This window comes from Ascaphus truei, chromosome 3 (assembly GCF_040206685.1).
Source record: "Ascaphus truei isolate aAscTru1 chromosome 3, aAscTru1.hap1, whole genome shotgun sequence".
Classification (NCBI taxonomy): domain Eukaryota; kingdom Metazoa; phylum Chordata; class Amphibia; order Anura; family Ascaphidae; genus Ascaphus; species Ascaphus truei.
In genome coordinates, this window is record NC_134485.1 from 343509908 (window position 1) to 343523543 (window position 13636).

Consider the following 13636-nt stretch of genomic DNA (forward strand, 5'->3'; position numbering starts at 1 on the left):
GCATGCTCCGCTCCTGCACTCGCTCCTCTGAACGCCTCTGGAGGAAATATACTCTTGCAGACTTCCTTCACTACAAATGTATCCTATCCTGTTTTAACTCTGCCCTCTCCCAGGCTAAACAAACCTAGTTTTTGTCACTAATAAATACTCACAAGTTCAGTCTAGGACGTTTGGACCAAATCGCCGCAGGCGCTCCGCACCCTGAATTACTTGCTGCCGATCACCTCACCTGCAGCAAGGAACATTTAAAAATGTGCCCTGGCCACGCTGAGTGTCCTCGTGGTGTGCATGCATGGGCGCACCCACAAATGCAGGCGGAACGGTGGCCGCGTGGTGTGCCCTGCGGCTAGGGAGATCCAAGGACATTTAAAGATGGCGGATGGCAGGAGGCGGCAGGGTGACCAGCGGCGAAGGCGACATGCAGTGAGTAACAGAGCCAATTTGGCTGCGGACAAATGGCTACAGCCAAACATCCCATTCCGTACACCCATTCTCTGTATTTTGCTCTCTACTCAGACCTGCACCATCTGTTACCTGTCTTTCTTTCTCTGTTTCACCTCAGGACTTTGCAGTCTATTTCAAGAGAAAGGTGGATTCCATTCATCGGGACATCACCTCTGTATCCTCCTCACATTCTACATCTCTTCCTAACTCTCCTCCTGCCTTCCTCGACTCCTTTTCCACTGTCACAGAGCAGGATGTGTCGCTGCTCTCCTCCTTCTATACCTCCTTCAAGCATGCAACAGTTATACCTTTACTGAAAAACAACAAGATTTACCTTATCTGTCTCTATTTATCGCCCTGTCTCTCGTCTGCTTTTCTGGCTTCTGCACCTTTCACTCCACTGAAACACCCCTCACCAAAATAATTAATGACCTCCATGCTGCAAAAGATAAAGGTCATTACACTTTATTCTCTGTGGGTTAACCCCAGGGTTCTGTCCTGGGACCTCTTCTCTTTGCTCTTTATACACTCACTCTAGGTGACCTTATCACATCTTTAGGGTTCAAATATCCCCTCTATGCTGATGACACATGCCTGACCTTAGACCTGCTGTACAGACCTAAGTCTCTGAATGTCTCTTTGCTATATCATTCTGGATGGCATCCCGCCGAATTAAATTTAACATGTTAAAGACCGAGCTCCTCATACTTCTTCCCAAGGCTGGTCCTACTGCCCCCTTCTATATTACTGTTGGCAATACTACCATACACCCAGTATCACAAGCACTCTGCCTAGGGGTCACATTTGACTGCACCCTCAGATTCTCCACTCACATTCACAATGTACAGTAGCTAAAACCTGTCGTCTTTACCTCCATAATATTACAAAGATACGCCCTTTCCTCTGTCCTTCTACTGATACGACTTTAACGCAGGTTCTCATTCTCTCCCATCTCGACTATTGTAACTTTCTACTGCCCGGCCTTCCTGCCTCTCATCTGTCTCCCCCACAATCTATCCTAAACGCTACTGCTAGAATCACTCTACTCTCTCCTAAATCTCTCTCAGCGTCTCCCCTGAAGAAATCCCTCTCCTGGCTTCCTATCAAATCCCGTATTACGTACAATATTCTCCACCTCTCTTTTAAGTCTTTACACTCTTCTGCCCCTCCTTACATCTCAGCCCTAATTTCTCGCTACACACCTGCCTGACTCTTGTGTTTTGCTCAAGGATGTCTTCTTTCTACCCCTTTTGTTTCTAAAGCCCTCTCCCGCCTTAAACCCTTCTCACCCACTGCCCCACACCTCTGGAATACCCTTCCCCTCAATATCCGACTGGCACCCGTCTATCCACCTTTAAGACCTTTCTTAAAATACACCTCTTTAACGAAGCATATGGGTAGCGCTGCTGGCTCATACTATACATCTCATATGCACTGACCTTGGCCCCTTGCAGATGCACTCAGACCCTCCTAAATTCTCCCCATTTACCATAGATTATAAGCTCTTCAGGGCATGGACTTCCTTTCCTAATGTTACTTTCATGTCTAAAGCGCTTGTTCCCATTATGTGTTATAATATGTCACGTGTATTACTGCTGTGAAGCGCTATGTACATGGATGGTGTTATATAAATAAAGATATACATACAAAATGAAAATATCACATTTATAAATAGTATATACATTGGATTAGAGTAGGTGGGCTACTCTAGTCATCAAGTGTCACCAACAGGCCAGGTTTTAAGGATATCCCTGCTTCAGCAGGTGTCAATCAGTGTCTCAGTCATTATGATTGAGCCCCCTGTGCTAACGCAGGGATAGTCTGAAAACCTGGTCTCTTGGTGGCCCTTGAGGACTGGAGTTGCCCACCCCAACAGACAAAAAAAGGAGTGCAAAATAAAAGCACCAGCAACAATATATGTAATTGCTTTTCTTCCAACCCCTGTAGTGCTAGAAGGACTTGCAGTGCGTTACTCTGCAGTGGTGGAGGATTTGCCTGTCCCATTTAGCCCTACCTTAAATGAATCAAGATAGAAGTGCAGTAGACAGTTACACTGACGTCTTTATATGCATATCATTCAAATAGTGTATTTAAATAGATACAGTATGATTACTTGCTACTGCATCCATTCCCTCTTTCATAATCAACTATTTTACCTACTTAGATTGTAGGCCCTCTGGGGCAGGGTCTCCCTTTGCCTTATGTTGTCATTTACCTGTCACCCTTGTCCCCATTGAAATTTATGTACCTTGCATTGTCATTTTGTAAAGCTCTGCTATATAAATAAAATGACACAGATGTAAGATGTGGTTACCTTTTTTGATTATCCTTTCATGAACACACACTAAATAGATTGAGAAGTGTCATTGGTCTTTTGAATAAAGTATACCCAAGTATAGGAATTGCAAGTACAGATTCTACTCTCTGAAAACTTTGGCACTGTAGGTTCACTGTACACATTGGATAAGTGCACTGTACACCAGGGATTATCAGACTTTACTCCGGACTCACAGATGTTTGGATTACCAATGAATATCCTATTCACATATAATTATAGTGCATTCATTTCTGTTTACAACGGGATTGGATATCCCTAAAACTTGGTGTGGCCGGTGGGGTTTGAGAACCTCAGGGATTGAGAGATTTAAAGATGCCCAACCTCTAGTCTAACCCCTTTCACTGCCAGAGGGGCCTGCAATGCAATGCAAAGGGGTTCATCGAGATCCTGCATTGGAGGTTGCCAAGGTGATGTTAGCATTAGTGGATTGGGATCTATGCCTTCATTCAGCTTTCGAATACACAGAGAACACATTTGCTAAATGCACTGCACGAATGTAACACCATGGATGAGTACTTCCCCTGCATATGTCTGGTGCTTTAGCCTTTAGCCAGTATGCTTTGTTTTGGAGATGTGGAAACCACTGTTGCTCGGCAGAGTGGGATTCCTCTGGGTGGTCTGTGCATGGGGGAGGGGAAATCCCTTAACCCTTTGAACCCCGACTACTCACAGAGCCCGCAGCTTGACCCACATCTTCTTGCTGGGGCCCGTTCTCAGCTCGAATGGAGACGGGCATCCCTCTAGCAGCTCCTTGTCTACGCTGGGAGACTCCATTATTCCTGCACAAAGCCAGAATTCACATTAGTGACAAGACTGCTAATCAACTACGGCTAGGGAGCAGTGGAGGGTACTTCCCTGGGAGCTATTAGGTTTAACACACTGCTTTATTTGCCATCCTTTAACCCCTTTAACCCAGGTAGTAGCAGGGAAGGTTTCCGTACTCGTGCAATGCAGCCCCCATCCATCACTGAGGTTGATTTAGAGAAGATGGATCTGTGCAAGGCAACAGCACAGGGGTTAAAGGATGCTAAGGAGGTGGTGCACAGGAAGCCCCCCCAAGCCACGTACTTCACAGCCCTGTCAGAAACACTAATATACGAAGAGCATCCCTGCACACGCGCTCTCCAACATACCATAACAATGAAAGCAGAATCAATGGTTCACTGCCGGGAAAGCCATCTACACAGAGCTGTGCCGGCAGAGAAGGTGTTCATGCGAATTATTTCTCCTCTCACATTTGCCTTGGTCGTCCCTGTGTCCTTCAGGGAAATCACTCCATTCTCCTTGCACTCTGATGGATAACTGTTGGCAGAGGGTGGTGGGGGGTGGGGGGGGGAATAATAGCAGCGGCAATGGCATGAAGGAGAATGCCTGCCCCTTCTGCAGAGGGATCTGTACGTGTGTAAGTAAGCAAGAGAGCATGTTCTACCTCTAATCTATGGGAGAACCTCCCCCCAGTGACTCTAACAGGTTATCGGAGGGGGGAAAATATCTGTATGAGTCTGCACATATTATCCCCACCTCCCCACGAGTCATCTCTGCAGCAGACTTTGCACATGACCTGTAATGACAGTCCTGCGCTACAGAGATGCCACATGTAGCTGTCATGGCAATAAATATTCTACAACCGTCAGATACAATAATAAGACGGTCACCAAAATCCTGCACTGCACCAAGGATGTAAAACTCTGCGATGGATGGAACACATTCTATTCTAGCCCCCTACCGTATTGAGCCCTCACAAACACATGCAGTAATTCTCCTATTTAGGATTGGAGCATTTGATATCTTCTGCATTTGTGTTCTGCTCTGAAGGCGCAGGGATTTCTATCACTGAGATGCGAGTTAAACTATTTTCTCTGGGGTTATTGATGCATCTGTAATAATTTCACCTACTTAATATCTAAGTAGTAATGTGTAATGCATGAATATGGATAAATAAAATGTATAGTGCACCAGAGGGAATGTATTTCTATGGATTTGGGTTCTTATGATGCAAAGTACAGTATGATAGACTTCTGAATCGAAAATGTGAACTTGTAGGTTATAGTATATTTGGTGTAAGTATAATACTGGGGTTTCATGCTCTCTTAATCACTATATTATAAATGCCTTCGGTATTCTAATTTCTTGCTCTTATGAGCACAAGAGTTAAAGTTGTAGGGAGATACACTCAGGAACACTCAGAAAACCTTACCCAGTGGTTGAAGTGTGAGGTACACAGTACCACTATGTTCCCACTGTCATACCCACCGTACTGCAACTTTTTTATTTACAAACTTACAGTTCACTATCTTTTAAAAGAAAATGGGCTTTAATTTAGAAGGCCTCTACCCCTTTCTATTTATACAGCATACATATTGCCTGAAGCTTTCCAAAACACAGTCCAGAGAGCTTTGCCCTAATATTGATCTCTTTCGCTACCAGAGTAGCATGTAACATTGCTGGAATGCATTGCTGATCCCTTTGGCATAGAACAATCTTTTTTTTTTTTTTTTTTTTTAATCAGACACTGTACCACTGTTTTCTTTAAAGACACTTTGACATCTAACCATACGGGTTCAATAATCAGGGAACTAAACCAATGTACAAGTAGGATCTTAGGTTCTAGAGTAAATAGAGCAAGGTCAGAACAGGTCGGCCAAATAGTCATCAACTTGTTGATTCTATTTGTGATAGGTCATTTTAGCACTTTCATTTGTGGCAACATTTGGGTACTGTGCCTTGGGATAGGGAACAGTATGACACAAACCCATGTTAAAATAATGGTCCAAGTGGAGGACCAGGATGTTGATTAAACAATAAACTGCCTTTTATTTTGAGAGTGCCTTTAGTATATATTTTCCATACAGGATTTTAACCACGGTGCACTGCACAAGTGTTTCAGCTCCTTAGTTCACTGTGAGTACCCGAGTACTATGTCTGGGACAGATGAGCCTGAGGTTTGCCCCTAGCTCGCTCAGCTCATGCTAATTAATAGGCATAGATTGACGACTCTCGCTATTTGCAGATAGTAGAATAGACTGTGCCGTTATTAGATTAGTCAACTGCAGCAGAACACATGGGCGATATCAAGGCAGCGCAGTCACCTCAGATATGTTCATCCAAATGACAATTGAATCATAAATAATGGCTTCAATATATAAGATCCTTCTGACATTTAAGGGGTTAAAAGCAGGTATTACATACATGTGCTAAATGAAATTGATCACATTGGTTTTATGAAAGGTTTTTTTATGTGGTTCATTTTTTATCTGCATCAAAATGTTGTTGACAAAGATCCACATTTCTAATTTTACATTATGTCAACTTTAAATAATACTTGAGATGTACATTGTCCAACGCAATGTGCTGATTTTTATCCACCATATCTGCAAACTTCCACATTTATTTTTATATCTAATTTTAGCAGTGAGCAAGTAAAGGCTGCAGTTTAACATTAAGCTGTGAAACCACTACAAATGTGTCTCTATGTGAATACGTATAACTTATATATTTGTATAAGATTTGGTGAATCAATACAAAATATCAAAGGACACAAGTGTATTTTAAACGATACGTCAGGGATTATGTATATACTGTTTGTATACACCAAGAGTGTGTAAAGCATGCCAAATTTAAAAAAAAAAATGTTTATATACTCTATGTACACAGTATAATGCACTGTACAGTATGTTGGAGGTTACCAGTTTTACTGCATGTAAGCCATGTGTACAAGCTGTATATTAATGTATGAAATGAGTATGTGCATGGGAGTGTATATCTGCATGTGGACAGTGAGGTTTATATTTGTATCATTTGAAGAAAAACTTTGTGTATAGTACAATAGTGGCCTTTGAAGTGGGTGATTATAGATCAAGATTCAGTGCCAGTTTATGTAAGAATGTTAGCTCTTTGGGTCACTGAGTTATTGGACCATCTATTATTATATTATACTCTGCAATGATGTGTCTGTTTGTAGTGTTTTCATTTTGTTATATGTATACAGTACAGTGTAACGTATTATTGTTCTGTATCTATGTTTTCAGTAGGGCAAATACCATGATACTGTAAGTAAACAGTTAGTATATTACTGTATATGTACTTACAAAACATGTATGGAGCTAGATGATTGATTACAGATAGATAAATAATAGTTTTATAGTAAACACCACATTGATACCAGAGTAGTTATCTGTATATTGGTCTTTTGTATTTTAACTCGTTTTATAGTGTATGTAATACACCTCAGATAAACTTTATGTACACAATGCACACACATAAGCAAACACACACACACAAATATATACATATGACATACTTGTGTATATATATATATATATATATATATATATATATATATACACACACGCAGACATGTGTGTGTGTGTGTTTGTGTGTGTGTGTTCGTGTGTATACAGAAATATATACAGTAACACAGTATACAGATATGCATATATAGTGTCTGCTAGGAGCTACATGTATATTATACACACATACATAATGTGCTGTGTGTGTGTGTGTGTGTGTGTATATATATAATGTATGTGTGTGTGTATTAAACATAATGTAGGGTGTGTGTGTGTGTGTGTGTGTGTGTGTGTGTGTGTGTGTGTGTGTGTGTGTGTGTGTGTGTGTGTGTGTGTGTGTGTGTGTGTGTGTGTGTGTGTGTGTGTGTGTGTGTGTGTTAAACATAATGTAGTGTGTGTTAAACAGTTTATTTGAGAAAATATTTTTGGTCATCCCCAAACATGAGGGAAGTCTGGAAAAGAAGATCTATTTATATGAGGAATAAGCCAGTTCTATTTGTATTGATCACAAAATCCCAAATCATACAGAATCACAAGCATGTTTGTAGATCCTCAAATAGATTATATCACTGTGTTTGAAAGTGCAAGGGCCTGACGTAGGGTCTCCCTTTGCTTATACAGTATGTTGTCATTTACATGATGCTCTTCTGTCCACTGTTTGGACTTTGTTTTCTCCATATTGTAATTTTGTATTATGCTGCATATACTGTTGGCGCAATATAAATAAAAAATGATGCATGCACACATTATATACTGTAAAAATACAGCAATTTTACAGGAGCATTAATAGTACAAACACAGTTAGAAAGTCATAATTCTGAATTTCCAAACTTCCATCATCTTTAAGTTTTCCTTTTTTTTTTACAGATAGATACAGAAAACAGACAAATACTGTATGTGTGTGTGTGTGTGTGTGTGTGTGTGTGTGTGCTTAAAAATAGCTATTAGTAGAGTATACATCACACATCTATTCACATGGTACAAACCATGGAAACTGAGAGATGTAGAGTACAGTATAGTATAGATATGTGTACAGGTACTGTAGGCATTTGACTACAGAGAAAGAGAGATCAATGATATATACCGTATGTATGTATGTATGTATGTGTACTGCTGTATATGTGTGTGTCTGTGTATGTATGTGTGTATTTATGCGTGCATCTATGTGTGTGTATGTATATATATATATATATATATATATATATATATATATATATATATATATATATATATATATATATATATATATATTTATTTTAAGGTAACAGGTACCTGGATGCAGCTGGAGGGGAGCTCCGCGCTGTAGGCGCCGTGTTGCAGAATGTGACATGTATACACCAGGGCTGCTCCGCTGCTGCTAGTTGAATGTCCCGGGGAATGCTCCCCGTTTTGACGTCTCTCCCCGTTGTCCACCGCGGTCCCTGGTGGCCGGGATGTGTCCGTCTGGCTCCCGGTACCCCCAGCCTGAGTTCCCGGTTCTCTATAAAGGCAGCTGTCCACGGTGCTAGTGTCTCCTCATCGGTATGTGACCTGCTCCCCGGACCAATGACTGTATCTGTCTGCAGCGCAGAATAATACCTAGGCACGAGATTCACATGACTGAGAGCAGGGGAGGGGAGGGGGGGAGAGAGAGGAGGCAAAGAGAGAGTAAGGAGGAGATGGGGGAGAGAAGGAAAGAAAAGACAGGGAGGGGGCAATGAAAGAGAGAAAAAGAAAGAGGGAGGGGACAAAGAGATAGTAAGGAGAGAGAAAAGAAAGAGAGGGAGAGGGAAGGCAAATATAGAGTAAGGAGGAGATGGATTGGGGTGAGAGAAGCAAAGAAAGATGGAGAGGGGAGGCAAAGAGAGAGTAAGGAGGAGAGGGACAAAATAAGAGGAGAGAGAGACTTATAGTGAATTACAGCTGGATAAAAAGGGGGAGGCAGAGACAAATCGTGTGGAGAGAAGGGGAAGGATTAGTGAAGTACTGTATGTAGTGAGAAAACAACAAAGTGAATGAGACAGAAAGGACTATCCCTACTAAATATGCTTACAAGTAAGTACACTTATCAGATAACAATATAGGTTAATTGTACTCAGCACATTATTATTATTTACAGAAACACATTTGCTATTTAGGGGTAGGAAGCAATCAATTAGTGGGGCTTACTATGGAGGATAGCAACACATAGGTCTGATGTGTTGCACCTTTTATAATGTCTTGTTAATTACACTTTTTTGAAGTTCATCAATCCCCTAATGTTAAACTATAAGTATTAAACATATCACTATAATACATTTAGGCTGCCAATACACAGGATTGCACCTTTAACAAGGGTCCACTAGCCCATACCTCATGCTATTAGCCATGTCTGTGTTGCTAAGAGGTGCTGTCCTTTTGTGAATAAATCAACAGGCAAAACAAGGCATAGTACAGTTAAAGGTGATGATAACATAGCACACGGTGTGAAAGTGGAAGCTTTTGCCATGCATTGCTAAAGTAAAGCTAATACCAACTTGTTGTACACTGCAACACCATTGATGCTTCTTTAAGATTTATTTTTCATACCTATTATAGGATGTTTAACACAAAGCCAAACTGTTATATGCGCCAGTGACTGTGCAGTGATTCCAAATAACAGAGCCCCCAAATACCCTTTTAAATGTTTTATTGAAAGAATAAACAAAAATACAATGCAATACATTTCATATTATGTATACAATACACCTCAATAAATAATATAAGCATGTTGTTAAAAAATATCCATATATATTATAAAATAAACTTGCATTTAAAACGGAATTTAATCTTTATTTATACATCTTGTATGTATTACATTATATCATAAATTTAGAAAAACAGAAAGGAAAAATCTATTGTGTGGTCCAAATGTGCAAACTGCAGTGAATAAAATATTGTAAACGAATGCTATTTCTATGGAGATTTAAGGATATATGTTTATAAATGTACACACACACGTTTTAAGTTATGGTGGGTGAAAAAGGCAACAAGAAACCTCCACCGTATTGCATATAGCAAATAAAAAGATCACTTGTGAGCACATTCACGTCTTAGATAGATCTGCAACCCTGCCTTTCACCCTTAACCCCAGCATTCAGTGCTTCCACTGCAGCAAGGGAATCTGGGAAATGACATGCAAATGTGCACACAATGTGGTGTTACCTTTTGTTTGAAAAACCATTGTTACATGGAGCCCATATAAGCTAATGCTCGCTGTTAACACAGCTTTAAAGCACAGCATGGGAATCAGATGCAAAGCAAATGTTTCAACCTTAATGGGTATCATCAGTGTGAAGTTGGTTGTACTGCTGGTTTTGCAAATTTTCAAGACTGTAGGGTTTAAGTTATGATGGGTGAAAAAGGCAACAAGAACCCTCCACCGTATTGCATACACTGTAGCAAATAAAAAGATCACTTGTGAGCACATTCACATATATACATATATACATATATACATATATATACATATATATATATATATATAAATATATACAGTACAAGAGAACAGAGAGCACACGTCCCATAGTGTAAAACAGTATATTTAATGTTAAAAAAGAGGACAAGGGGATTAAGAACACTCACAAAAGTGAAAGAAAATCAAGCAGTTTGTGATATAATCACCACCAACAGGGTAACACCGTCCTGGATCACAGCAACGGATCGATATCCTATCCGGTTCACTTTCAGCAGCTCTTGATGGACAAGAAAGCCCCTTTGAAAAAGTCACCTTAGTGTGACGAAACGCATCAGGGCACGTCATTACGACATTACGTCATCACGCAAGTGTGCTCTTTACGGCCGAAGAGCGCATGGAGCTGATCTGAGGCTGATACACTTGGAAATCGCACTGCAAGCAGAGATACGGCTTTCTTGTCCATCAAGAGCTGCTGAAAGTGAACCGGATAGGATATCGATCCGTTGGTGTGATCCAGGACGGTGTTACCCTGTTGGTGGTGATTATATCACAAACTGCTTGATATTCTATTACTGCACCGACACACTTTATTCGAGCAAATACCCAGTATGTACCTGGCAGATACCTGGAATGCGCCGCTCCTCACCTCTGACAAGCCCCGTTGCGTTTGCCTTCCCAGCCTGGGTTCATGCCTGGCTGACGGGCGGCTGATCTGTTAAATGATAATGATTAGGATTTAATAGGCTGCAATGCTTCGCGTGTCTACCAGATGGCATAAATTCATGAATTGTAATGCAGTATATATATATATACTGTGCAGTATTGCAGCCAGCGGGAATAAAATGCTTCAATCCCTGCCTGGAAAATAACCCAATGCACTCGGGCAGAAAACAGTCACAAACCTCAATACACCCGGGTATACCCGAATTCATGGGACTAGCCGAGCTCGAATAAAGTGTGTCGCCAGTGTACTTTTGTGAGTGTCCTTAATCCCCTTGTCCTCTTTTTTAACATTAAATGTACTTTTTTACACTATGGGACGTGTGCTCTCTGTTCTCTTGTTTCTATAGATTTCTGCTGGAACTGGTTATTCTTTCTGAGAGCAGCCTTGGATCCCTGGAATTCATCTTGTGTATAATTTGAATTTTTCTGGACTCAACAAAGGGTTGGACTTTCTGTACATGTTTTGGTTTTCTTTTTTTTGTTTGTTTTGTTATGTATGATATCACTATTATTGATGGCACAAAGTATTTTTTAGATTAATAGTTTTTTCACAATTATTTATATGTATTAGTTTAATTATATTCACATCTTTGCATATCACACTGTTTCACAAGTGGTGCTACTGTATTTATCTTTATATAAATATATATATATATATATATATATATTATATTCACATCTTTGCATATCACACTATTTCACAAGTGGTGCTACTGTATTTTTTCTTTATATAAATATATATATATATATAAATATATATAGATATATATATATATCTATATATATTTATATATATATATATATATTTATATAAAGAAAAAATACAGTAGCACCACTTGTGAAACAGTGTGATATGTAAAGATGTGAATATAATATATATATATATATATATATATATATATATATATATATATATATATATATATATATATATATATATATATATATATATATATATATATATATATATATATATATATATATATCACTTAGTTAAGTTATGGTGGATAGAAAAAGTGACAAAAACCCTCCACAGTAAAGCATATAGCAAATGGAAATATTACTGTATGCTCATTTGAATGTCTTAGACAGGTCTGCAACCCTGCCTTTCACCATTATCACCCAGCACACAGCGCTTCCGCTGCAGCAAGGGATTCTGGGAAATTACATGCAAAATGAGCACACAGTGCCACCATAGCGTAACTGTGGTGAAACCTATCCCTGCTTTATTTTGCAAAGCCAGTATAACCAACCCCACACAGAGGAGACCCACTAAGGTCGAAACAGCTGGGGATCGCTTCTCGGCATTTTGGCTAAGATCAGAATTCACTGCTCGGCTTGTGGCTAAGACCAAGTGCTATCCTATCTGGGGCTTAAGTAGGATTGTCTATTGCACGCACTTGGTCCTAAATCTAGTCAAGGGGTGGGATACGCCCCAGGTCCACATCTCTCCTGGGCCTTTTGACTAAGGAGTGATGGTATTCTTACAACCGGCCCATTAGGGCTGGGTTGCTCGGCATAACCCACGGGCTAGTCACGATCCCTCAAAAGAGGGAAAACGACCTGACATGAACTCCCTTGCGGGCCGGTTGGCCAAAGGGAGGAAGAGACAGATGTCCTGAATCCTAACGGAGGAAGGCATCAATGTCCCCGAGGACCTAGGCCTTCGGGCTGACATACGCGGGGCAACGAACCGAGTACTGGTCCAACTTCGGGACGACAGTCCAAGGGGATGCACCCTCGCCACTGATGTGGCTTGGTCCCCTGATTGAGAGAGGGGGAAAAAAAGCTGTCTGTGGGTGGGTTTACTGGCTATGCATCTTAACCCAGGCTGTGCTCAAAGCTGTGAAATGCAGCATGCTTAAGCTTATAGGGGACCATGTTAAATGGTTTTGAAGCAAAAGGTGGCACTGTGTGCTCATTTGCATGTCATTTCCCAGAATCCCTTGCTGCAGTGGAAGCGCTGTGTGCTCGGTGATAATGGTGAAAGGCAGGGTTGCAATGTTTACCAGAACTGCGTTGAAAAACCATGCAATGTATTGCTGGCTGCAGTTGCATTTGGTACAGTTCATGGATTAGCATGAGATTTCTGTGTCTTTACAGAACACCATTCCCAATTTTACTGATTCACTGGGAGTGGAGCAAGGCAGCAGAGGAGGACGGCCGGGGAGGTACGTACCTCAGCAGCCCGAAAGTCTTCACTGATAACCGGTGTCTGCCGCTGCTACAGCGCAGCTCCTCCATGGCCGTCCTGCTCTGCCACCGTGCCCTGCTCCCGCGATCCTCAGTCCTCTTCTTCCACCGCCACCTGACATCCTCCTTCTCTGTTGCCATGCTCTTCTCCTGCTGTTCTCCATTCTTTTCCCCACCACCGCCATCCTCCGTCTTCCTCCTCTGCTGCACGCCTTCTCCACCTCAGACCACCAA

The 13636-nt window shown here is 41.0% G+C and overlaps 1 protein-coding gene across 4 annotated transcripts in view; it reads right to left on the reverse strand.

The window, feature by feature from the left end:
* PDE1B (phosphodiesterase 1B) overlaps nucleotides 1-8959 on the reverse strand; it is a 262573-nt gene extending 253614 nt beyond the window's left edge. Inside the window, exons 1-2 of one of the 4 annotated variants that reach the window (XM_075591720.1) lie at nucleotides 8344-8959; nucleotides 3453-3561 (exon numbers count right to left, since the gene is read on the reverse strand). In XM_075591720.1, coding sequence (XP_075447835.1) covers nucleotides 3453-3561; nucleotides 8344-8401 — 167 coding nt within the window. In that variant the 5' untranslated portion in view covers nucleotides 8402-8959. Of the gene's footprint in view, nucleotides 1-3452; nucleotides 3562-3915; nucleotides 4067-8343 lie in introns of those variants that run through there. The other 3 variants (XM_075591723.1, XM_075591721.1, XM_075591722.1) reach the window with 3 other exon arrangements.
* Between the last annotated feature and the right edge of the window lie 4677 nt (nucleotides 8960-13636).